Consider the following 27,882-nt stretch of genomic DNA (forward strand, 5'->3'; position numbering starts at 1 on the left):
GTTGAGTTAGCTGCTTTGCTTCTTAGCCGTTTTATGTTATTTGGTTAGGCCTACTTCTGCTCGTCGCTTGGCCTGGTTCTGTGATTTTTGTCAAAGTTCTGTTACTGCGCTGTTGCTCAATACATATACTTTTTTGTTGCACCCTTACCTTGTTTGACTCTATTCCAGCTCCAGCGCACTCAAGCTTCTATTTTCCTGTTAAGTTATTTCTGTTCCACATTACTTAAAAGCTAGTGAGCTAGGCTTACAAATTGTAACAATCACCTGGAACAGCAGTGGTTTATCTACCCGCCACTAATCGGTCCTGAACTCCTCAATTTAGATTGTTAATCAGCCGATACCTTCAGACATTAACACATTTTTGGTACTTATCTCACTCATTCCCTTTCATATTGATATGAGAGTCTTTGTCTTCTTTATTTAAGTGTAATACTTTATATGCCAATTAAACAAAATGTAATTGCATACAATGTTCTGTTCAATGTTCAATGATAAAACAAAGTTGGAAAGGTGGATGTTTGTGTTGGATGCAATAAAAAAGGGGATGAGTACCTAATCAAAATCAACAGGTTTTGTTTTAAAAGAGATCGATTAGCAGCCGGAACATTGTGATCAGCACACCTGCAACTCCACGTTGATTTATTTTGTTTTTACAATATAATAAAAATGGGATTTGATTAGCTGGGGGATAAGTTGATTATATGGAGGGAGCATTTTTATTGAAAAAAAAAAACAAAAAAAAACAAAAACAAAAAAACAATCACTTGGCTCAGTTTAAGGAAAATGAATGTATTGTTTATGTATTCACAGGCAATTTTAAAATGATCAACACCGACCTGGAGCACTCTCTTGCGGCTTAGTGTTTAAATAACATGTGCATTTTTTACCCAGTAATAATAAGGTAAACATTTCACAGATAAGTCTCACTGGAGTATAAGTCGCACTGCCGGCCAAAATATGAAAAAAAAAAAAAAAAACAGCGACTTATAGTCCTGAAAATACAGTAAGGAGCTAATATTTTTACAATATACCAATGGGAAATGCTATCTTAACATTTTCCATGGCTCATAATAATTGTCCATAAATGATACATAATCCTTGAACTAATGCACATTTTATTGTGCCCTGTTCAGGTGTAGCATGCATCTGTCTTCTTGAGTGTGGCCCATAAGGGCCGATGACTCTTCATCGGACAGTGCCATACAAACTAATGCCAGCTGACGTTAATCATGAGGGAAGAAATGCAATGGCAAAGCAAGCAGTGTCAGCAGACTTGTTGTAAACATGGTAACAATTTCAGGCGTTTACAAGCTCTGCAACCGAAATGCAAGCACTTTTCTATCCTTGAAAACACAACAATACCATTTATGCATTTTCAAAGATTTCAAGCTCCAGTACTGTTTATAGGAGAGTAATTTCTGACTTATTCACAGTATGAATATGAGCACATTTAAATCTCATTTATTCATTTGTTGCCCAAGCTACAGCCCACGGTTCAAGAACCACTGCTTTATAGGGAAAGCCACTAAAAACTATATCATTGCGTTCTCCTTACATCATGGTCGCACGTGGTGCTAATCACTTTTATGACAGCATAACGCTGGAGAGTGGTCGTGTTCCCTCGTCTCTGTTCATCATTGTCACAACACGGCAACATTTCAGAGGAATGCCGGGCGACGCCTCGCTCGCTCAAAGCGCCTTTGCTGAATTTTTCATGTTCCCGCCTCGAATGAAAAGGGGCCTGGAGCACTTGGATGGAAGGGAGGATGGATGGAAATATTACCGTGAACTTGGATTCTGATGGGGCCTGTTTATTAGGTACAGGGTAAAGGTTTATATTAAGTCTTGTAATAAGGAGTCATACAAGGCAGAATTTTACAACGGGAATGTATTCGTCCTTTTCTTTGGTCAAAAGAATTTCAATACACTTAAAGCTTAATTTTTATGTCATGGTAATGTCCAACGTTATATACTTCCAGATTCATGGTCGATTTGGCGAAGGTAGGACTTTGCAACAATGGTGTCTGAAGAAAGAGGGGTCGCAATGAAATCAAAAGAAAGGTACATTTTCACTGTGAGGGGCAACACTATGATCAAACCACTTAAATAAACTCATATGTTTTATTTCCACATCCTTTAGGGCTGATCTATTTTTTGTAACCTTAAAGATTTATGAAATTAGGGGGCTCGGAGGAGGGTTTTAGGATGGGATGGAATTCTCTTTGGAAATTCAATATCGATAAATGTCTTCTCCCCTTATTTTGAGTGTCTGCTAATGTTTAAACTTGACTTTGCAACTACGGTTACCCAAAAACAAAAAAATGTGTACGACTTGGCAAAAAATGAGGGAAAAAAATGGTACGGTTTTGTCACTTGGGTCTGGAGACAAGTTTGCATTATTTCTTGTGCTTTTTAGCACTTGTTCTTTGTTGCACTACACAGTGACATGTAGAGGTCCGATAATACCCATTGTCCTTTTATGCACACGCCAAACACAAATAACCTGTCTGGATTTCCTACAGATTCAAAAGTCTACTTGGTTATTTTTTTACGGTAAGACATTGCATTGTATAAATAAAAATGGACTTTTCTTTATACTTACATGTATCATTTTTATAAAAATACGTTAGTGAAAAAAAAACTGAAAAAATTAGTAAAATAATGAAAGGGAAAAGTCATTGTAGTTATCATTGATACATTTGAGTACACACTATTGCACTAATTTGACAACAATAACTTAAAAGACGGATGTTATTAGTCAAGTGTAGTGTGGGCGAGACAATTGGTTAAAGAAATTACATACACAATAGGGATGGGCGGATCAATCTAAATATTGACATTATCGATACTAAGAAAATACTTGGATGGGATCTGTGCTACTGTCCTGGGATCGACACTTCACCCCTCCACCGATTTCTATATGTAAATGGCAAAGTAAATTTCTCACCCAGCAACCTTGGCTACTCTCATCGCTACTCTGTATTTACTTGGATCTGATTGATGCTAAAATTTTCAATATCATCCACCCTTAATACAGAATACTGCATTAACACTGCAATGGTGGTTCTTCACCTATGACTGCTTACTTATGACCAACAATATAATGATAATAAAGTACATTTCCCCTAAATGACGCTTATGATTTCTTCATGGACTTTGCCCAAAAAGTGTGTTTGTGCTCTTGGTGACAAAGTCTAGGCCCGGGCAGTGTCCAAGCGCTCATTATCCTGATGAAATGTGCGCGGATGTGTAAGCTGCCGACAGACACAAACAGCCAGCTCTGCTGCCTTGAGCTGGACAGGTGATGGAAACATGGAAAGGCAAGAGCCCTGTGAGAGACTATGGCCATTACCCCACAAAAATGAAACGGGGTTATACCGTTTGTAAATGTAGAGTTTAGAACTATAACAACTTCTGAAAATAGTAAGGACAGCTCAGCTCCTCGTAATGTATAAAAATACTTAATTTTGCTGCAACTCTATTTTTTTGGCTTTTATTTATACCGGAAATTCCGGGACTATAGAGCGCACCTGATTATAAGCCGCACCCACCACATTTTAAGAGTAAAACCGATTTTGTACTTACACAAGCCGCAACTGTATATAAGCCGCATGCGCCCACATTAAAACATGTAACACAATCAAAAAATTAGCCCAAACCCGGATTTGAGTCCCGCGATTGTAACCAAAAATAAAGTACACAGTCCAAAAACCACAGCCGGCAAAATTAACAGAAAATGATACCGGTACTTAAAGTTTGATGCAGACCTGCAGAGTCCAGGTGCCCGTTGAAACTAATCCAAGGAAATAAAGTCTATATTTCCAAAGGTAAGGGTGGGAAAAGTATATATCCACTATTGTCCGCCACGACAACAGGTCTCACTCATCTTTACCCCACTTCCCGTCAGCCCGAGTAAACTTTGCGGGTTTTGACTATTGCAGGACATTTTTGGAACGCAAACTCCCCAAAAAATAACAAAGATTACTGCTAGCTTTGCGATAAATATTTGAGTTTGCCATAAAAATGTAAAAAGAGTGTAAAACAGTTTAAAAATGTGAAACTAATGCATAAGAATGCACCATCCTCAAAGATGTCTTAATTTACACTAATCATTTGAGTTTGTCAAGGACAATATTGAAGTAGATCTTTGAATTTCAAAAGAATGTGCATTTTAAGTACCACGCTACAAAAAACACAAAACAAAGGCAGATAAAATGGCAGATAAATATATTCACTCTTTTTAAGTAAATGAAAGAAAATACTTCAAATTAGAAAATGTTTCTCGTATGCCAAAGGCAGATTTCAGAATAGACGAAAAATATATCTTACTTCCTGAATTTTTAATCTATAATTATTCCAGTGTAAAGACTGTTGTACTTCTTTATACAAGCACCTCTAAATAAGAGAATTTCGTTATACAATTTTTTTTGTTTTTTATAACAAAACTGTACAAAGGGAAATCGTATTCACGAGCAGTCCCAGAGGCTACCACTAGAGACCCCTCGTTGTCGTCTGCTTACCGGTGAAAAACACTATCAGGATTAGAGCCGAATGGGCGTGACCAAATCTGTCTTTTTTTTCCCCCCCATGTATAAAAACTGTAATACGGCGTACACAAAGATAAATGATCCATCTATCTCTCTATCCATCTATCTCTCTATTTATCTATATATCTACAGTGGTCATATCCCTCAAGAGGGGTGACCGACAGCAAGACAACACATACACAAAAAAATAAAATAAAAAATAAAAGGGAAAAAGTAGCAAAAAACACACACAAACATTTTGTGGGACCATGGCCAACCCAAATGCCCAAACACTCAAACAAGTTAAGCACCTCGGCACCCAAGTTGGTCATGCTTTCGTCCCTCCAGATGAAACGGGACACAAGAAAGCCATGTCACTCGGGTCAGGGTGACACAACACACTCTTCTGTTCAACAGCAGGGCCCGACAACTTTCACTGGTTTACCCCTGCCACATCATACGGGTGCCCAGGCCATCCCTTATAGCGCGTCCAAACATCCCACTATCCTTTCACAACACCTCTCCATTCATTCCTATCACCAACAAGAGCTCTAGCTTCCACGAGATTTAGACCTCTTTCCTGCAGTGCACTCATAACACTATCTAAAAAATGATCCAAAAACGCATAAAATACAGGGAAAACATACACGTTGACAGGTATGCGATCTCCCTGACTCCTCATTACAACCCGCCCCTTCCTCCGCACCAGCGCACACTTTTGGTACGCCACTCATAAAAAACTCGGATTTTATTTCATCAATAAATTATTCATCTTATTGCTGTAATTTTTATGTTTGATTACTAGCCTAGATGGTAAGGCGCCCGCTTTGAGACTGGGAGGTCGGTGGTTCGCGCCCCGGCCGAGTCATTCCTAAGACTTAAAAAGTGGTCGGCGGTGCCCTCTGTTGGCTGCGGCTGCATCGGCTCGCTACAACGGGTCAGGTGCAATCGACATTTCGTTCTGTGTACATTGTTACACAGAATGACAATACAAGGAAATTATTATTATTATTATTATTATTATTATTCAAAGGTGTTTTAGTGATCAGGAAGATGCGTTTTATAGCTGTTTTTCAACATGCTTTTGGGAGAACGTGAGCAAACCAAGTACTTTTTAATTATTTCATAACGGGAAAGTTTGCTCAGTACACGAGCAATTTGAACAAATTAAGCTCTGAGGTACCACTGTCTTTTAATTTGGCAATAAATATGCAACAGAGGTGTAAGGCTATCTTTATAAACTGTTCCTATCTATAGGGGTGACGTTTCTACAGTAGTGTGCTTCTGCGTTCCAAGAAAATTACAGCCATATACTTATATATTATATTTCCCACAAGGAGCTTATTATAATGGGAGTGCATGTATACGTGGCAATAATCTGGCCACATCCACATGACGAGCACACTGCCACTTAACAGGGAGGGGATCCACTTTGATCACAGGGATCACCCTGCGGGTTCCGAACCTGTCGCACTGCCTATTACACGGACTAATTTGCATATGCTGAGCTTATGGTTAAGGGCTGAGATCTGTGCACAAACGCTCTTAACCGGTGCAGGAGGGGGAAGAAAAAGGACTCCGGGTGAGAAGACGACGAGTGTTGCCATTTGCCGGCGGATGGGGGCTCGTTGCCTTTGAAGGTCACGAGTTCAACGGCAAGGAAAAATCCCCCAAATGAAAGTGTTTGGCCTGGCGACAATGGCGGGGCGCCCTTGAGAAAGACACTTACAGCTGCTGCTAAATGGAAATGGAACTGCGGGCAGCCGTCACACTGTATATCTCGCAGAGAAGCACAATGAATAGATACACAATTAAGGAAAATAAATTTACAGAATCAAAAACTACCATAAAATTAGTTTGATTAATATAGCAAACCCTTGTTTTTTGTAGAGGTTGCGTTCAAAAAACGTCCCGCGATAGTCAGAACCCGCAAAGTAGTAACTTTTCTCTATTTTTTTTATTTGTCCAACACTCAAGAACAAACCGAATTGACAGGCTTAACTAATTGTTTAACTTTTTTTACAAATAACTTCTGTCCTGTGAAATTATAACTTTAATGATAATCTTGCCATTTAATTGCAAAACTGTCCAATTAGAATTACTAGAGTTAGAATTGTCTTTATTGTCATTGATATCAACGTTGTATGCACAAGATTAGACATGCCACTCCAGGGTAAAACATGGAATATAGAGACTTTGAAGATGAAACGGATAAGACTATCGAGATGAATAGGCCAAAAAAGTAATAATTACAACATAGTGCTTAGAAAATGTAGCCTAAGTTGGAGTAATAATAATGCAATGAAGAATAGTTGCGGCCCGAGTTGTAACAATAGTGCAATGAAAATAACCGCTTTAACATTTAGCAGCAGCACTTTTCATTCATAATGTGTTCTTCACAGTTTTGTGCAATACTTTTGTGTATTTGTTTACGATTGTGATGTCCCTGGAGAAGAAGCTGTCTCTAAGCCTGTTTGCAATCGTTTTGAGGGACCTGTAGCGCCTAGCACAGGTCAACAGGTAAAGGAGGTGGTCTGTGTTGATTCCTTTCTGTATGATTTTCTTGTCCGCTGCCTTGCTCCGAGAATACCATACGGTGTGGCCGCATGCCAAAATGCTTTCCACTGTGGCTTTGTAGAAAGACACCAGCAACTTCTGTTCTAGGTTATTTCTTGTGAGGACCCTCAGGAAGTGGAGTCACTGCTGGGGCTCTCCCACCAGCCCTGCTGTTGGCAGACCAGGAGGGTTCGTCAGATATGTGTACGCCCAGGAGTCTGAAGGAGTAGACTCTCTCCAAACAGTCTCAATATGATGAGTGGAGCTGGGTTTGCGTGTGTCCTCCTGAAGTCAAGTATGACTTCCTTGGATTTTGTGGTGTTAAGTATTAATTTATTTTGTGAACACAACGTAATCAACACATCCACTTTCTTCCTGCATGCCTTCTTATCCCCATCAGACGAGTCCCACCAAGGTCGTGTTGTCAGCGAACTTCACAAACGTGTTATTGTGGCGGGTTGGTGAACAGTCCGAGGTATACAGGGTGAACAGAAGAGCACACATCCTTGGGGGAGATGTGGTGCGTAGCGTTAGGGTGGAAGAGACGTGGCGGTCGAGTTTCACAGCCTACGGGCAGTTGGAGAGGAGGTCCTTATTCCAGCTGCAGATGGAGGAAATCCCAAGTTGGAAGAGTTTCTCTACCAGGATCTCGGGGACAATTGTGTTGAACGCCTAGCTGACGTTCAGGAAGAGCATTCTAAAATAGCTCCCGTGTTTTACAATTCACAGTAATCCATTGTTTTAGCGGGGCTTACGTACCAAAAAGGTCCTGCGATGTTCAAAACCCCCCTTTATTTTTTTATAAATACTCTATCACTCTATTGTACAATGAAACTAAAGAACAAACCCAATTTACAGGCTCAAGTCTTTTTTGAACAAAAAAAGTACTAAACCATATAAAGGTTTGTTTATTTACAAATTATTTATGTACTGTCAAATTCTACTTATAATAATTATCTTGCTGTTTTATTGCACATCTGTATTAAGGACAGGATCTACTTTATTTCACATCATTCTTAGCTGCCATCATGCAGGCGTTAAGGAAAACTGCATTTACTTTCCGGTTGGCAACCTAAAAGTTGAAAGAGACATTTAGACCCAAAACCAAAAGGTCCGGGCCATATATATATACACACATATATATATATATATATATATATATATATATATATATATATATATATATATATATATATATATATATATATTGAAAACATTAATAATGTGTTCTGTTTTCCCTTTTAGAGAAACCATATTATTTCCAGTATCAAACATTTTTAGAACGTGCCAGGGAGCCAATAGGGAGTGTCAAAGAGCAGGATGTGGCTCCAGAGCAAGTCTATCTGTTTGAGAATTCAAGATTTGTTGGCAATAGAAAGCATCTTCCTCTGCCTTTTTGCCCCAGCTGCCGGTGCCTATGTTAGTCCAGCGCATTTTGTTGACACTATGGCTTTTAGCAAAAAATTTTATTGAAAATGATTTGTGCATCCAAAATATAGATTCATTAAGCGGTTTAATTGTATGCATACAAGTCGGACGGCAACGTCATGTAAGCTGAGGTAGAAACAAGAAGAAAAAGGCCGGAGGATTGTTTAGCCGCTCAGAATGCAGAACAGAATTTACGATACGGCTAGGGATTACTTTATTAATGTTTTTCACTTTATTCTATGATCCTAAGAACTCTTCACATATTTTCATATTCGTAAGGCCCTCAACCCCTTTCAACATCTTCTCAGGATGTCATTGAAGTGCAACTTGTAAAAAGTAAACTATATTAAATAAAAGTTTTAAAAGAAAGCTGATCTGCTGTTTAAACCTGCACTTGCAAACAACAACAGGTGAGTGCTGCTTTTTTTAAGCCTTATGCCCACATGAGAGTTAAAGAAGTTAGTGCGCGTAAACAGGGACAAAAACAAACGCAAGCTTATGATAGAACTCTTCTGTGTAGATGAAGAAGAGAGGTCTACTTTCAGAGCTCCACTGGGAATGTGTGCTATCCGAGACGAGATGCGGCTGCTTCCGCTTCAGATTAAAGAGCCGTAGAGTGGCACTTTAGCCTATTACACGCAAGAGACAATGCGTCTTTGCGCTCCTTTGTAGCCGTAAAAGTTAATGCGGGGAGTAAATCGCTGCGTCTGAAACGCTCATTCGGAGGGTAAACTCGCTCTTTTGTGTGTGTGTACGTGAAAAAGGCTCCTGCCATGATAACACACAAGTTAGTTTCCCAATAAACAGCACAGGGCAAAAGGAAAGTGGTAGGTTTAGTGCACACAAAGTTTATCCAACGGGAAAGGAGTAACTACACAAATCAGTTAAAACAATGTTTATCAGGGTTTGTGCACCTTTTTCAAGGCCAAATTTAAGCACTTTTAGGACTTTCGACGCCAATTTTCCAATTGATCAAGTTATATTCAAAAAACAAATCCGGGAAGAATCCTGTATTTTGCAGAGTCACAAGTACATCTACCATTTCCACATGCAATTTTTAATTTTACGCGTGCATTTATTAAGACATGATTTTTAGGTCTGGAGTAAATCGCAATTATATTTGTTTGGAGACAAATCCCATAAAAGTGTTGAGTAGAAATCACTGTGATATGAAGCTTATATTTTCAGTTGAGGCAAGTTCTTAATCTTCCCATTACAATTCACCACTGGAAAACGCTACCTTAATTATTTTGCATGGCCCATAATAATGTGGGTACATGATATCTAATCAATGCATTAAATATAGATTCCATAGTGCCTTGTTTTGGGGTAGCATACACCTGTTCTTTGGGGCACGATCCATAGGGGATGATGATGGATCATAGGATAATGCCGTACAAACTAATGCCAGCCGCAGTTAATCACAAGGGAAGAAGAAATTCAACGGCAAAGCTAAGCCACTAGAGAGCAGTGTCGCCATCATTTTTAAGCGGACTTGATGAGAAACAGGGCTATTGCAAACACGGAGAGAACATGCATTTCAAGCTTTTACAAACACCCAAAATTCAAGCACTATTCATTTCTTCAAGCATTTTCAAAGATTTCAAGCACCCGTACAAAACCTGACTTTTAAAAAAGGAAGGAATAAACATGGATTATTAACATGTTAATAACAGCACTTTGCTGTGAAAATATTAATTGTCATATTTTTTTTTTCTCATAACTTGATAATGATAATACATTTTATTTCGAACAGCCGTTTAGGACACCCGCTATACACATAATAAAAACAGTGGTGTCAATAAAAAAAACAAAATAAAAACAGACATTGAATGCCAAAAAAAAAAACTAATTACAGTAAAAAAAAGGGAGCATGTGAGGAAGATTATGATGAACAGGTAAGTCTGAAAAGGTGGCTTTAAAGTAATTCATAATTTAGACAATTTTCCTTATTTTATGTGGCAGATGGAGGACTACTTCACATATGTTTTTGTAAACTTGGTAGAGAAAAAATTCTAAAGTTATCTCAAATCTGCTCGATGAAACGATTAGGCTTATTTAAAAATATTTATAATAAAAAATAAATAAAATATTGCTATTTTTCATTTTCGGGCAAGCGTGTTGTTAAAAAAAACAAGAAGGAAATATACGTACTTAAAACAAGAAGTTCATTTAAAAACGTTTTTACCATGAGCACCAACAGCTTATACATTTTGTTTTTTCTTAAGTCAAATCTGAGTTCATCATTCAATAGAAATATTCCGAATGCACACTTAAGTGTGATATCTTCAGACTTTTTTGTTGGAATATTTTATGTTGATGCAGAATCCCGGTAGTTGTGAAAAATGCAAATAAAAGAGAACAGACGCTTAAGGACTTTTTATTGACGGAACAAGTTGGGCTTGAATTTATCCTTACGAAGTACAGATGCTCCCCTACTTACGACCATTCGACGGTAGATACGATCATTTTTTTTCGCGGTGTCGGAAAATATCTGGACATTGCTGTAAGTTAGGTTTTGTATTGTGCACCTTTTTCCAGGACATTACTGTAGTAATTCTTTCTGCCACTACCGGCGTGTGTCAGTGTGAGAGCTAACCCAGCATCCGCCCCGAAGAAGAAATGCGCTTCCTCTCCCTAGTTTGTGTGTAAAAACATTCAATACAGTATCTCCAGCACGCTAAGAACTTTTTATTGTTTAATATCTCGTGCATCCATTCAATATGGTTGGTGTAAAGTGTAAAGAAGAGGCGAGCAGTTTCTTTTGAAATGAAAGAAAGCTTGTTGCGCTTGAGATAATGGTTGGATCGATTAATTTTCGTCAACTTTTTACCAGGGAGGAGGACGTCGCCTAACTCTTTCAAACGTAAGTTAAACTTGTTTTTAATCGTTATAGTCAAGTCATGTTTATTTGTGACACCCTTAATCACAAAGAGTCTTCACGAACCACAGAATGTCGACACCTAATGTGTAGCTTCTTGGTTTTTCAGTACTATGCTTCATCATTCAGCCTGCTTTGTCACATTACACAGCATATTATTTTATCAAACGTTTATGTTTCAGTTTCAAAACAATACAGGTTTCTTGTACAAGCCTTAAATGTACCTATAAAAACCTAAAACATACATTCCAAACAAGATATAGCACTAAAACAACTCACGAACAAATTCAACTTACAAACGATCTCGTTCGTAAATTCCCAAGATAATAAGGGTATGCAAAGCACTTTCCTATTGATTAAGGTAAATACACCCACATTTTTCATCATTTAGTCCCTTTTCTCTCTCAATGACTCTTCTAAAATTGGTATTGTTCTCACTGACAAGGGAAAATATATTGTAGAGGTTACTTGAATAAGGCTTACACATTATTATAATTGGTGCATTTATTTCCATAAACATGTTGTCACAAATCTTTTATCTCAACTGAGCCAATTTTAAATGAGTTAAATACTTGAAAAAGAACCATCACAATTAACAAAAAATATGTTTAACAAGAAAAATGTGTAAAGTCTTGAATAATACCTGCTTATTATTAAAAGCAATAATTTGTAGATATTTGTTTTGTATTGGATGTTCAAAATATCATCAACAAGTAAAATGTGCTAAATATGTATTATTTTTAGATTATATATAATTTTGTGATTATAATTGTTAGTATTTTTTTTGGTATTGGATGTTCTTTTGTTAGTTTAAAATATATTTCGAACTTGTGAGAAATATTTAGGTGTAAGCTCCCAGTGAGAAAATCACCTGTGAGAAAAGCAAGGGTTAATGTTTTCATATATATATATATATATATATATATATATATATATATATATATATATATATACACACATATGTATATATAATTATATATAAAGGGCAGCACGGCAGTGCAGTGGTTAGCGCGTGTTCGGCATAGTTCTGAGGTCATGGGATCTCACTTTCCTGTGTGGAGTTTGCATGTTCTCCCCGTGTTTGTGTGGGTTTCCTTAGGGCTCTCCGGTTTCCTCCCACATTCCAAAAACATGCATGTCAGGTTAATTGGCTGGTCCAAATTGTCCCTAGGTGTGAATGAGCGAATGAGTTGTCTGCCTCTGTGTGCCCTGCGACTGGCTGGCAACCAGTTCAGGGTGTCACCTGCCCACTGCCCAAAGATAGCTGGGATGGGCTCGAGATAATGGATATTATATATATATATATATATATATATATATATATATATACATATATATATATATATATATATATATATATATAGAGTTGTGTGTGTGTGTGTGTGTGTGTGTAGGTTACCCTAGATGTGAAAAATACCCTACAAAGAGCTGACACTTTCATACTTTCGATCTGCACTCAGTTATACTCTTTGGCTTTTCCATTGTCATGTGCCAATAACCCCGCCTAAGGGACATTCAGCATAAAAATGGTTTTGAGTCTCAACGCGGGTGATGGTGCGCAACCATTCTAGTTCTATGTGCTTTAGGGGCCTGGATAATACTTTCTTATTATGTGTTTACAAAATAACAGGATGAAAAAGCTGTCTGTTGTGGTTACTAAGTCGCTTGTAAATTCCCGATACGTTTTACATCTTATAGGCTTTTAAGAAAAAAAAAAAGAAAAGTAATTAGTGACACGACCGAAAATGACTGGATTGATATTAGTGCACACGTTGGGAAAGAGTTTGCTAACTTTGTTTTTCCTCAAATTCAATGTTAAACTGAATAACATATGTAGCAGGCGTATGAAAAATTAATCCACGCAAATCTGGCAAATGTCAAGGGTAATGATCTTACCTCCTTGGCTTTCTGTTTCAGTCTAGCTTGCTCTGGGTCCTCTTGCCTGGAGCGGCTCTGTGGAGTCAAAGATGGGGGTAGAAAGAAGCGTATAGGTTAACAGCTGGTTTGAAGAATCCTTACTTCACTTTTAAAACTGAATCGGTAGTGATAGTAATGCTACAAAATGATCTGCACATCTGGAAATTAATACAATACAAAACTGTTCACCACTTTTAAAAACAATTGGATTGTCTCTACAACTTACTGCTTCAAAATAGCGCTATTCAGGCGGAGGACGTGGAAATCACTAATTACTTAAAGCCTAAATGAACCACTTGCTTCATTGAAGCACTGGTCATTCGAGGATTCCTCACACCATCCTTTTCAAATTGTAGCTTTAAAATTTACTTAGTCAGATTTTAGCCATTGATTCCCTTCATAATTTTTGTCGGATGCTTGATCCTGATTGGGGCTATATTTGAACTAATTCTTTTAGAGTTTTGTCAAATAAGTCTTGCCTTTATTCTGATTAATAACAATGCGGTGATTTGTTATATGCAACGAGAGTGAACATGGCACTGCAGGGTAAACATGGAATAAAGACTAAAACTATGAAAAAAGTTTAAAGACTGTCAAGATAAATAGGCGAAAATATATACAACATAGTGCTTAGAGACTGGCTCAAGTTTTAATAATAGCGCAAAGAAAAAAAAAAATTGTAAAAAAAATACCACATTTAGTATCAACAAAAATTCCTAAATAAATCTGATAATAAGGATCTATTCAGTTTTGCAAGCTTGTTTAGGGTGGTAATGGCAGTCCGTTCTATCATTCTATGTCTAATATAATTATATTTATTTTACAAATGCATTTTATTCGTTGATAGATCTACAGGCTGGATTAGCAACCCTGAACAAATGATATATAGCGGCTAAGCTCACTGGGAGAAGACGCTTGCCCAAATGACCCATTCTGATCCAATTTGATGTACCAAATTTTGCGTCGTGGAACCATGCAAGGCAGGTGTGGTGGTGGTGTAGTGTGGGGTGTACATGATCTAACATCTGCTTTGAGAAATCACTTACAAAACACTTTTTTTCCCAAACAACCCATCCGACTCATCTGTTGCTGCTCCGGCAAAAAAAAAAAAATGCAAAAACGGGAACAGTATATGGAGGTGTCAAGGACATCGTGTTTGAATTGAGTAGAAGTGCAACGAAGCACTGCCTTGGGGGGACTGTGGCCTTTAAACCCGCTCCAAATCCAGCCCTAAATAAGCTGCTGGAGGGGGCCGCTAATCAAAAGAGGTTATTAAAAATTCTGCATGAGCCAGCACACACTCAGACACACAAAGGGGGTGAAGGATGTTGGTGAGTATCAGTGACAGTGTCACTGAGCCAGTGTGGCAATCCGTTAATGTGTGTAGGTGTGTGTGTCTCCCTGGCGTAACAAAACTTCTATTTTAATAAGCGGCCGAAATGCGGCTTAATATGCGTGTCCCTGGGAAATCCTTCACTACCGTCCTCAAATGGGTGCATGGCTGACCACTGCAGGCCATTCCGGGATATTACAGCATCAGAGAAAGTGGCTATTTTTGTTTGGATGAATGGCAAAGTAAGTCAGATCTTAATACAGGGTTCATACACATTTGCATGACCAAATTCGAGCACTTTTAAGGACCTTCAAAGAGAATTTTCCAAATTCTTCATTCCATTAAAAGTAAAATACGATGTGAATCACGTATTTTGCAGAGCCACAACTCTTTCTGCAATTTACATATGTATAATTTAGTCTTGCATGTGCATTTATCAAGACATGTGATTTTTAGATCTTGAGTAAATTGCAAATATATTTGTTTTTGAGACCAATCTCTCCCCAATTAGGTGTTGGGTAATCCATCCATTATCTGCACCGCTTTTCCTCAGTAGGGTCGCGGGGGTGCAGGAGCCTATCCGAACGATTTTCGGGCAGTGGGCAGGGGACACCCTGACCATATGTAGCCTACACTCTAAGTTAACAGAAGTTCTTTCTATTACAGTTTACCACTGAGAAATGCCAAACTATTTTTTTTCATTGGCCCAAAAGAAGTCTTCATACTTGAGAAGTATTGCTCACACTAGTAAGCATTTCATAGTGCCTTGTTTGGGTTTAGCATGCAGTCTTCATTGGCACGAAGACGCTTCATAGGACAATGCCATACAAACTAATGCCAGCTGCAGTTAACCATGAGGGAAGAAAACATTCAATGGCAAAGCAAAGCCACCAGAGAGCAATGTTGGGTTAACTTTAAAGCAGACTTGTTCAGAAACATGGCAACAATTTATAAGCAATTTACCGATAATTCAAGCACTTTTCAATCCTTGAAAACAGAAACATTTTCAAAGATTTCAAACACCCGAATGAACCCTGTTAATATGGCTTTGCCACCATACTTTTCCCAATCATAGAGAAAATTCACACGATTAACGTACCGTATATTTTTCATTATAAGGTCCACCGTATCATAAAGCGCGCCCCCCAAAATATTCTTTTGTCATATATTTTTCATACATTAGGCGCACTGGAATATGAGGTATGAGTCGGATTATAAGCCGCGGCTTTTGTCAAAAACTTTCAACCCTGCAGCTTATCCAATGATGCGGAGACTTTATGCATTTTCCTAAAGGCCGCCAGGGGCGCCGGAGCAGTAAAGGTAGGAGTGAGAGAGGTGGAATTTATGCCGAGGAAGACGCAAATTGAATATAACTTTGCGCTCTATGCGTGAATAAAACTAGCATGAACAAACCTTCATCGGGGAAAAGGTGTCAATAGCAAAGGGAGCCCTAACTACCATATTGGGAATAGTTTTACGAGTATATTTATTTTCAAAGGGAGTTGTGGCGCAAAACAAACAAGTTTCTTGAAGCAACGTCCAAGAAAGCAGAAATGTCTTTAGGCGGATTTCTATTCATCTGTAATGTTTCTCTAATGAGTAGATTTTGAAATAGTCATCATATATTGAATCCCACGAGTTTAAACTTTCCCATGATATTTGGACTGACGTATTTCAGTGAATAGTGACATTGTACGGACACACATTTGTTTATCAAAAGTACAGCGGGCTGTGGGAACGTTGAGGGTATTAAAACTCTTTCTATGTAACGTCTTTCTTTGTAAATATCTCAAGTTACAATGTGGGCACATAGGGCTTAGAGTCAGGTGCAGCTTGTGCGTGTAGAAAATATATTTTTCGCTAAAATTTTACTGGGTGCGCTCCTATATTCCGGAATTTACGGTAATACAGCTCATATCACATTTTTATTTATTCATTCATTTCATGCATAATATTAAATATGATTGTTAGTGTATCCGTTAAAGCAACAAAAGAATCCGAAAGAGACGTTTGTGATCTGAGCTGAAAGCGCCAGTTCTCTTAATTTTCCCAGAATTCCCATAGGTGGCACATCAGAATAACATACCTGTCAACTTATACGTTTTCCCCATATTTTATACATTTTTCATTTGAAATTGTGTACACTGTATAGCAATTTTTGTAAGTGGAAAACATCCATCCATCCATCTTCCTGGGTCGGGTCGTGGGGGCAGCAGCCTTAACAGGCAAGCCCAGACGTCCCTATCCCCAGCCACCTCCTCCAGCTCATCCGTCGGGATCCCGAGGCATTCCCAGGCCAGCCTAGAGACATAGTCTCTCCAGTGTGGGACATTCCCGGGACGCCTCCTGAGGGAGGCGTCCAGGAGGCATCCTTTTCAGATGCCTGAGCCACCTCAACTGCCCCCCCCCAATGCGGAGGAGCAGTGGCTCTACACAGAATCCCTCCCAGATGACTGAGTTTCTCACCTTATCTCTAAGGGAGAACCCAGGCACCCTGCGGAGGAAGCTCATTCCAGCCACTTGTATCCGGGATTGTGTTCTTTCGGTCATAACCCACAGTTCATGACCATAGGTGAGGGTAGGAATGTAGGTCGACCGGTAGATCGATGGCTTTGCCTTTCGGCTCAGCTCCCTCTTCACCACGACAGACAGGTACGGGGTCCGAATGACAGCAGACGCTGCACCAACCCGTCTGTCGATCTCCCGTTATGTGGAAAACAATCAAATGAAATAATTTGTTGGTCAGGCATCCGGTCCCACCCTCTATGCACGCATCCAGACCCCCCCCCCCTTGACTCTCCGCCCACCGGGGTCTCACATAAATTTATGGGAAACACTGGTAACGCATACCTAAATTTACTGTATGCATCTCCAATCTTAAATGGTATTCTGCAGTATATAAGGTGCACTGGGTTTTGAGGCGAACTTATCATTTTTTTATTATCAAATTGGGGTTATTAGGTTCCCCTTATAGTCTAAAAAAATACGGTAACTAAAACACTTCACAGAATGCATTTCCTGTATGCAGATCTCAACCTATAAGCCCTGGAATGGCTGCTTCAAACCAAAATGACCGACTCCTATATCAACTTAATTTATTGAAAAATACTCGTACGTCACATTTTTTGTCCTACCAGTTTCCATCTCGCACTAAAATGAAATGAAATGATCTGCATTTATATAGCGCTTTTCAAGTCAAGACTTCCCAAAGCGCTTTACAGTGTGCTTCACATTTCCCAATAGCAGGCCTGCAGCCATGTAAGGCGCTAACCTGCTTATTGGGGGTATTAGGGGTTCAGTGTCTTACCCAAGGACACTTCGACATGTAACACGGAGCAGCCGGGAATCGAACCTGCGATCTCTTGATCCCAAGACGAGCTCTCTACCTCCTGAGCCACTGCCGCTAAAAACACATTTTTAGGGATCTCATTTGGGAACACTTTTAAAAGGATTTCTGTGTATGCGAAAATGTGAGACTTTTTTTTAGAAATTACCTGTATCAATTATACAGAAATCACCAAGAAATGTAGGTGAAGTCACAGTTTTTTTACTTAACAGTATTTGCATCATTTTGAATGCCAGTATTCAAATTGCCCTATGTGTATTTTCTTTTATGAGTGACAGCCTCATATTACAATATTGTTGTTCTTTTTCAATTCTCACTAGGTTCTCTATGGGGTTTAAGTCAGGGAATCCCTCAAAACCCTTGGCCTTAGGTAAACTCATGCAAGTGTTTTTTTAGAAACGTAAGATTGGTTAGTAGGACTTGCTATTACTGAAATGCAATCAGTGCCGTTTTTATTACGCTTCAGTTTTAACGAGACATTAGAAAGTACTGTTTCTTAATTCTGTAACTTCCTTTTTTTACAGGCCAAAAGCTGAGTGATGGAGTTTGGCGTCCTATTGTCATCCACGGCGGGAGTGGCGGCGTAATAACGCAATTAAGACCACGAGGTGTGTGGTGATGACGATCCTTAGCGTGGGACAATGTCCCCATTCTAAATTAATTAGATGATCCCAAGCTCTCGCGCTTGTTCGCCTTGCTAATGTGCTACCGCAGGGCAATTTCATTTGCCGGGGTTTGTCTCTCCTTTCTTTTTGGTCAGCAGTGATCTTTTCGCTTATTTTATTTATTTTTAGAAGTGATTATGGAATGTTCAGCTTTTAGAAAAAATCATGAATAGCTAGAAAAAGCTAAATAAGGTACCGTATTTTCCGCTCTATAGGGCGCACTGGGTTATAGGGCGCACCCCCAAAAAATAGCTTTTGGTCCTATATCTTCCATACATAAGGCGCACCGGATTATAAGGCGCTATAATGGGAACGTGGACAAAACAGTCAGATAGTTCAGTCCAACTTATTAACCCCTTAACATTCCGAAAGCTTGCAAAGAAGCAAATACGTGTCGTAGACACGTGCGGTTGCGGTGTCCGTACGATGTCACTCAAATGCATCGTTCCAAATATCATTCGGAAGGTTAAAGTCTTGGGATTCAAGAAATGCCAACCATTCCTTAGTTTCTATTTTCTTTTTCGCTCGCAACTTTACTGTGCATATGACAATAAACACTTGGAATTGAGTTTAATTTAAAAAAAGGCCCATCACAGAAACATCGATATCACTCTGAAACAAGATACTGGGAAAATATATAGCCGGAGTAGCTCACCGAACTCGTTGCGTTCAATAATAATGTGCAACCATGGTTCTCTTATATCCGTGAGTGTAGTAAATCCAGGAGAGTAAAATATTTACAAATACAGAATGTTAAAACATGTTTCCTCTATGCCGTAGTTCTACCCAACATGCTATTCACATTCATCTTTTTCGGCCAATTGCAGGCACTCTGGTGCCAAACACTGATTAAAAAAATGAGCATCCGCTGGAAAAAAAAGAAACTTCTAGAAAAATGAGCATCAACTTGAAAAGAAATAAGCATCTACTGGCCGATGTTTTAACTACGGGTGTATGCAAGTCGATCAGGTCATTGAGTCAAATGTTACCTGTACAAATAAAAGTGGGTGTGGTTGAGTGTGCTTGTCTGTGCATCATTTCTTATTATGGAATATTTTGTGTGTGTTTGCGTAGCAGCATGTGTGGGTGGGAGTAGGTGAGCACAACAGGGAGGAGCCAGGACATTGAATCCCTGCCGCCAGGAGCCCGGGAGGACATGGGGAGGTCACTTCATCTGCTGGTGTTGCACTCAAATTCATATGTCAGGAGCAACATACATACACATTACGAACACACACATCCTGTTTCACACAGGTGCACGTGTTTGACACAACAGGACATAATACCAGCACACACATATGAAGACGTTAGCTTTACCTTGGCTGCTTTCAAGAGGATCTCTCTCTCCTGCTCATCCTTCCTCGCCTTTTCCATCCTTTCTAGTTGTTCGAAGAAGCGCAGCTGAGAGCGCACGTCGGACGACTGCTCGTAGCTTTCATCGTCCTGACAGACATTAAAAACTTTCTTTAAACTGGGAACTGATATGAGCCTACTCAAAGTGGAATAAAGATTAAATTAGAGTCAATGTCTGCATGTTTGTATTAACCCTTTCTAAAATTTAACATGGCCTCTTTAACAATTTGGGCTGCCAGCCTCTGTCTTAAACCCTTCCCTAACCCTAACTGTAGGATCAATTATTGGACAAAAGTTAAAAAAAGAAAAAAATGGAAAATTTTCTGCTTTGATCAGTTCGATAGTTTGATCTAACATGACCCAACTTGTTGGGTTGTTTTATATGAGATGAAAAAAAATTTTTTAGCTTGTCATGAACACCATAAGTCTACCCAATTTTAAAAGAAAATTAACAATTATGTGGGTGATTTGTTTAATACAACCCTAAATTTTAGGGCTGTTTCAAAAAAACAACTTTATTGTGATTATAAATAAAATGTCATATTTTTGGGGGTGGGAAAACAAAAGGATTTACAGGTAAGTAGCTAAGGGATTCTAGGTTTGTTCTTTCCTCGTTTACTTTCAAAGACACACACACCCTAGGGGCTGTAATTCCCATCGATTTCAGACCGGCGTGAAAAAAAAATGTTGCTCCAATTCTCCAGTTCCCGTTCATTCGTCAGTGCGGTGACACGGTGGGGGGCTCGGGGTCATACGGTGAACCGCGCACTGGGCAGCAACCAAATACCATGTCATCTGACCAATCGAAAAACTACAAAAACACATTCCTGCTGGACTGCTCTTTAACAACAGCTCGATGCTCATGTATAGGAGTGCAATCAGTGTGGGGAGAATAAATAATAGCCACTGGGGAGGGTTGAAAAACGCAATAGGAATTCCAAGTTATTTTCATGACACAACACATCTTGCTGTTACAAAGTAGGGCTGTACGACTAACCGAAATCCAAACGATATTGGGATGTGACGTAGTGCCATTGTGTAATCGCAAGACACTGCCGTGTTGTTTAAAGATTTATATCTGCTTGTTTGAGTGATGGAGTGTTTAGCCGACCGTAATGATCAAAGTTTGGGTTTTAGCGGCGGCGGCCAATCATAGGCAAGTTTTGATGACACTAGTCAATAAAGACGGGGCAAAGTTTGCAAACAGCACACTATGCCACACACTTACATGTGAGCCTCGTGAGTACAGATAGCACTGTAAAAAGTTCTCCAGAAGAGGGCATTGTTTTCTCAGAGTTAAAGCATGTCAGTGTGATTAAGTACTCACAAAACTAGCACAGAAAATGCTTTTATCTTTTAAATTGAAAATCGCTTTGAAATAGAAAAATCGCAATTAGGTGGTTTCGAAAAACGTGCTGCGGTAATACAAAATGTTTCTTGAATTTTGTCTTTGTAGACATAATACCCATTCAAACAAGACACAGCCTTGCATTTATGTTGCTAAACTAAAACAACCTCCTATAAACTAGAAAATTGCATCATACGTTTCTTCATGTATTTAGCACAGGGTTCGTAAACAATTTCAGGCCAAATTCAAGCACTTTTTAAGGACTTTCAAGGACTATTTTCCAATTTCTCCAGTACCGTTAAAATAAAAAAATCTAGTGTGAATGATGTATTTTGCAGAGCCACAAATGATTCTGACATTACATATGTGATTTTTAATCCCGCGTGTGCATTCACAAGACATATGGTTTTTACATCTTGAATCAATATATTTGTTTTTGAATCAAATCTCTCCTCATAAAGGTGTAAACATGAAAGTAAAATGTACCTTACATTTTCAGTTGCAGTGGGTTCTTCTCATTACAATTTAACACTGAGGAAAGCTTTCTTCATTTTTTGTATGGCACATAATAAATCTACATAATAGACACATAATACTTGCATTAAAAACACATTTTAAAGTCCCCTGTTAAGGTGTAACATGCACCTGTCCTCATGGGCGCGACCCGTAGGGGGCGATGAAAGTTCATAGCAAAATGCCATACAAATCAATGCCAGCTCCCCTTAATCACAAGGGAAGAAGATATGCAAGGACAAAGCAAAGCTACCAGAGAGCAGTGTAAGCATTATTTTTTAAGTGGACTTGTTAAAAAGCATGGTGACAATTTCAAGCATTTACAAGCACTTCACCCAGAATTTAAGCACTTTTCAATCCTTGCAACACAATATTAAAATTCAAAGAGTTTAAAGATCTATATGAACCATGTCTAAACGCCCAGGGCCATGCGATCTCTTCTTCCTGTTCAGTCCTTCCTGGTTGTGTTTGAGAGAGACCACATCTCATTTTATTGTGATTTAGTGGCTTGGATTGCCTTTTTTGCCTATAATAACGGGCCCCAAAAAGTAAGCGATAAGGGGGAGGAAATGTTAAAAATGGTGATAATAGAGTTCAAAAAGGAAATTATGGTGAAATACAAAAAAGGTGTATGAGTGTCTGCCATCGAAATGCTGCTCAAAGGTACAGTAAAATGATTAAAATTGTTACATTTTTATATTCATTATCGGTTTATTATTCTTTATTATACACGTATAAACAATTATCGTTTTCTTAGGTAAATGTTTGATTAATATTTTGGGTACATATTTCCTTTAAGTATGTGGTTATTTTAAAGCAGTTTTTGGAGGTCGCATAATACGCAATATAGGCTTTATATGTATGTAAAGTGTGTTGAAGTAATGTTAATGTTGAAAATACATTACAATGCCATCAATATTTGTCGGTAAACAAATACTGTGACATATTTTGAAATAGTTAAATATAGAAAACAAAATCATCCCGATTTGGAACTCACCATATACATTCATTCAGAACTAGAAGTACTGAACAGGGAGGAGAAATACTGAAAACGGATCATACCAATAACTTATACATTTATTGGTCATTATGAAACATTTGATGATCAGATTTGAACCATTAAGTTTAAATCCTTGTTTCTCAACGGTGGGTCGCAGACCGTTTTCCAGTGGGCCGCAGGTCAGTGACTTAGCCAATAATGCTGAGAAAAAGAAAACGCAGATAGTCGATTACACTCTTTAACAGTAGATGGCGATAATCCTCTGGTCGATCTCTTCTTTTTTTTAGGTCAATTGCCGCGGTTGAGAGGGACCACATCGCTTCCTATTTTGATTTTGTTGGTTTTATTTCTTTTACTGTCCATAAGAATGGATCCCAAAAAAGTTAGTGATCAGGGAAAGTAGAAGTGGAAAACAGTGACCACTACTATCAACTCAACGAAAGAAATTATTTCAAAATATGGAAATGGTATAAGTCAGCCATTGAGGTGCTGCCGGAAGGTACAGTAAATTATTTAAAAATGTAATATTTTTCCCAGTGTTTTAATATTCATTAACTACATTATCAAATGATTATTGTTTAGGTACACATTTTTTATATTTTCTGTACACACCTCTTCTGGCATGTGGCTATTTTAAAGCAGGTTTAGGGGGTTGCTGATGTGCGATGTAGGCTTATATGCAAGTATATGCGGTAACTCGTTTTGGTCTGTTGTTCAATTTGTTTTTGTAAAAACAATAAAAATTGTAGTATATTGTATTATTTCTGCTTATTTGGGTATGTTTTAGGAATGGAGATTGTTTTTCCTTGTTTGGGACGCAGCTTGTCATTATGGTGGAATGGTGGGTCCTAAAGCCAGACTAGTGGAGAACCACTGGTTTAAATAAACTTGATTATGGACATGCAATCCCGGGCTGTGGGTCCAAAAATGTGCAAACCTTCCGCACTCATTTGGAGTGCGATTAGAAAATACCATTGCCAACTTGCTTGCTTTAGAAAGCTATGTTTACAGACTAAGCCCTCACTCTTTGCACAAAGGGCATCGCATCTCGCTTGGGAAAACCCTGGAAGAAAAAGGTGCTCAGAAAGACAAAGAAAACAACTTTTTTGTGCAGGTTATCAAAAGTTAATAAGATAATTGCTTATGTCGGTGTGAGGTGCCGGTTTGCGTTGCCGCTTCTGTCAAGGATGCATATATGGGTGCACACATCAGAGGCTTGCCGTCGTAGCGCCGCTTCGCTTTTCTGGCGCTCTTATGCTGCCTTTTACTGCCTTTGTTGCAGCGCTGAGCCTGCACTCTCCTGCCACCGTCAACGTTAGGGAGCCCAGTTACTCTTTAAGGACCGCTTCATCTTTTCCCCGTCTTTAATTTTTTTTTCTCCCTTTTCGCTGATGTCAACAGAGTGGCTTCACAGAGAGCACGTTGTCGCTCTCACACCTCATTTGCCAAGCCACAAAGTAAAAAGGGGGAAATGAAAAAGGAGAAGCGCAAAACAGGCCGCCAGGAGGAAGCTCCCTCCTCATTGTTAGGAAAAACACCTTTTCAAAGTTTTGCCTAATGTTTGGGATCGAATGGTGGCCAATTAAATGCGCTTGGTTTCCTACACGATATGGACAAATATAGCAGTGTTTTAAGAAACGGTATCAACTTAACTTTTATTCTGTAAAGCTGCATTCATCAATGGGATAGATTTAAACATTAATTCTAATTATGTAAATAGTTTGCTGAAGATTAAATTGTATAAAGACACCAGTGCTATTATAAATCCTATATAAATGGCAGGCCAATTTTACAATGTAGTTGTCGTATTATGATTGGTTAAATAATACATTTCATGAATTTAATCAAACCTGAGGGTGCACAAACCAATTAGTGGATTTTTAGGTACTCAAATCATTAATTTTGAAGGGATCTGTGATATTAACTTCGAACATATTTCTGTTGTTGAATGTTTCACGATAAGAATTGGAAAGGTGTTGGTGTATAACATGTCAAAAATATGACCCACAGGCCAGATCCCGCCCTTGGGGTGATATATTCAGGCCCGCCATAAATTTCCAAGTGTGTAAAATAAAGAAGCAAGTCTCTAGGTCCTTTCTATCAAAAGTTATGATTTTTTTTTAAATACAGTGGGACCTCGCTACTTCACGATTCCACGTTCGCGGGTTCAGAGCTTCGCTGGTCTAAAAAATAATAATAATAAAATGAAATAATAATTAAAAAATATATATATAATTATTATTTATTTTATTTTTTAAGCATTTTTGAAGGGGCGGCGCTACTTCGTGGTTCCACGTTCGCGGGTTCAGAGCTTCGCAGGTCTAAAAAATAATAATTATAAAATAAAAATAATTAAAAAAAAAAAAGTAAGCATTTTTGAAGGGGCGTCGCTACTTCGCGGATTTTCACTTTTCGCGGGTGGTTTTGGTCCCCATTAACGGCGATAACCGAGGGATTACTGTAAATGCTCTCTCCGGCCAGTAGACGGCAGTGGTGAGTTTGTATAGTGTGGTGAGTTTGTTCAGGTGTAAAATTGCATTCACTCAACTGTTAAAATAAACCAGTTTACACATTCGATGCCAAACATGAAAATATTTTTCCACATTTTTTGTGAATAGATATGTTGAGTTTAGAAAAGATTACTTGTCGTCATCCGTGATTATAATATGTAAGTAACAAAAACTTGAATGATAAAGCCTAATACTTAAAACAAAGTTTTACATACCTCATATGGTTTATAATTTAGACAAAATCACAATTTGACTTTCTTTTCCAGGAAAACATTTTACAACAACTCCCTAACTAATGATATGATAACTATAAATTAATGTAGTAGTTGATTTGCTTAGAATTTAACAGGAAAAAAGCGGAAGGCCCTCTTGTTGATCATTTGTTCATAAAGATAAAAATCTTTATGAACAAATGATCAAAATGATAAGTTGATGAGAATTTGGGGAAGAACAACACAACTGAATCAAAATATTGTATTAGGTCCTCCCAAAAGAGTAAAACCAAGAAAAGAAGTCTTACAACTTTCAGGTGGTACCATACATGCAATGTGTTTGGCCCATTACTTTTGTTAACAAAGTAGCAATAATGTTAGTACCTTGCAGGAATCCAGTCTGTGCTGCGCTATCGCCGAAACCTTTTCTACGACAGTGCGAAGTCTCGACTGTGCAGCGTGTGAGATGAACGTCACAACCTCCATAGGAACATCCATGACGCCAAATTTCTTGGCTGTGAAAAGAAACAACCGCAAAGTAAATATTGAAAGGAAAAAAGAGACAAACACTTAAGAAAAAAAGAGATCAGCCAACGCTGGCAGTTACGATAGAGATGGGCTCAATCCCATTACTGTCACTTTCAACTACCCACTTTGTCTTGTTTATCTTTCGTTTTCCCATTCCACTTCTGTGGTCACGGTGAGCTGCGTTTCCGTGCCGTAATATATGTGGAAATTGTTTATATCTTTTTCTTTTTTTTCTTTCAGTTTTTTTTTAACTCACTTTAAAACGGTAACTTCCGAACTAATTACAACAATACATTGTAGTTTTTAACTTAATAAATGGCTAAAATAAATAGCTATGCCGCCAAATAAGTGCTGCACGTTACTATTGTTCATTCTTCCTGTCACCGCTCATATTCCACTGTGCTTTTCCTTCTCAAACAGCACCCTCTGCAGGAATCTAGGTTCCCTAACAAGACAAACACATCATGTTCCAGCACGACACAATTCGTCAAGAGTAAAACAGGCAATAGGACTGGAGAATCCCCACACCCGCCTCCAATTTTCCATACTTGACTCTGCTTAAAGACCCAGATTAAAAGTACTTCACAGACAACTTTCTTTGTTGGGTCATCATCAATTATCACCATTCTTATCACCATCAAGCGTTTCCAGTTTCATACTGGTTTGTGAGGTTTGGTTTTGGTTTTCTTGTTTGAACATCCATCTATCCATTATCTGCACAGCGTATCCTCAGTAGGGTTGCGGGGGTTCTGGAGCCCATTACAGCCATCTTAGGGCAGTGGGCAGGGGAAACCCTGACAGTTATAGGGCACACAGAGACGGACAACACCTAGGGACAGTTTGGACAGGTCTCCGCTTCGCACCGTTGTGCTGCGCGCAAATCACCCGTCCGCCGTGCCGCTCGTTCAAACGTTTTTGTTAATAATTTCTTGATTTGTTATTAAATACCATCTTTTTGAACACATTGCCATGGTTTCTGCTTCCCTGTGTTTGGGTCCACTGCAATTCATAACATAATTGGTTCATTCTCTCGCACAATTGCACTGAGCTGGTCAGTAATACAGAGTTGGGCGTGTCAAGGAAGAAGCCAGGGAACTCCTATGCTGTTTTGGTGAAAAGGTGCTTGTTTCTCTCACTCTCCCGCCTTACGCTACACTTTGTCAAAGATTCGGAATTTCTTACCTATCTTAAACGCTCTCTGCTGGAGTAAGGAGTAACACTGAGGGGAAGAGGGAGAAATGGAGTGGAACCATGATATTCAATATATATATTATATATATAATAGAGTGAGTGAGTCGTCTGTCCCTGAGTGCCCTGCAACTTGGTTGGCAACCAGTTCGGGGCATCCCCTGCCCACTGCCCGAAGACAGCTGGAATGGGCTCCAGAACCCCCTGCGACCCCACTGAGGATAAGCGGTACAAATAATGGATGGATGGATATATATAATAAAATAAAACATAGATATCACACACTAAAAACCATCTGGAAAAACACAAATCTGGCTCCCACTTATCGGTTGGTTAGTGATTATGTGTGCACAAAAAAACACAGTTATAACTAAAATCAACGACTGATGTGCATGAAAAACATCTATTCCAGGGATGCGTTCTAACTGTCCGATTTCTATGCCAACATGGGCAAGTCTAAAGAAAAATAATGGACAGGATTTTAAACCTGTATTGGGTTAGATAGGGTCCTAAAAAAACCTTCAGCAAAAGAAAATAAACAGTATGAGATAAAAATGTGGCCTGGTCACCCTAAATAA

The 27,882-nt window shown here is 38.7% G+C and overlaps 1 protein-coding gene and 1 long non-coding RNA gene across 8 annotated transcripts in view; one reads left to right on the top strand and one right to left on the bottom strand.

Annotated features, from left to right (window-relative positions):
• The window catches only part of LOC148367201 (transcription initiation factor TFIID subunit 4), a 156,047-nt gene that overhangs the window by 81,756 nt on the left and 46,409 nt on the right, over window positions 1-27,882 (bottom strand). For 2 of the 3 annotated variants that reach the window (XM_088334024.1, XM_088334023.1), the window contains 3 exons: window positions 25,973-26,103; window positions 19,970-20,095; window positions 13,288-13,344 (listed from right to left, as the gene is read on the bottom strand). In XM_088334024.1, the coding sequence (XP_088190150.1) occupies window positions 13,288-13,344; window positions 19,970-20,095; window positions 25,973-26,103 (314 nt within the window). Of the gene's footprint in view, window positions 1-6,589; window positions 7,684-13,287; window positions 13,345-19,969; window positions 20,096-25,972; window positions 26,104-27,882 lie in introns of those variants that run through there. The other variant, XM_088334025.1, reaches the window with a different exon arrangement.
• On the top strand, window positions 1,655-20,113 carry LOC148367202 (uncharacterized). 5 transcript variants are annotated; one of them, XR_015850283.1, is made up of 4 exons: window positions 1,655-1,818; window positions 1,980-2,061; window positions 18,512-18,595; window positions 20,036-20,113. It is a non-coding gene; the product is annotated as an uncharacterized LOC148367202 (long non-coding RNA). The 5 variants fall into 5 exon arrangements; XR_015850282.1 differs by having other exon boundaries at window positions 19,727-20,101; XR_015850284.1 differs by lacking the exon at window positions 20,036-20,113 and adding an exon at window positions 18,308-18,357 and having other exon boundaries at window positions 18,512-19,664.

Source organism: Urocampus carinirostris, chromosome 4, assembly GCF_059441175.1.
Source record: "Urocampus carinirostris isolate Australia breed hairy pipefish chromosome 4, RoL_Ucar_1.0, whole genome shotgun sequence".
NCBI classification, from domain to species: domain Eukaryota; kingdom Metazoa; phylum Chordata; class Actinopteri; order Syngnathiformes; family Syngnathidae; genus Urocampus; species Urocampus carinirostris.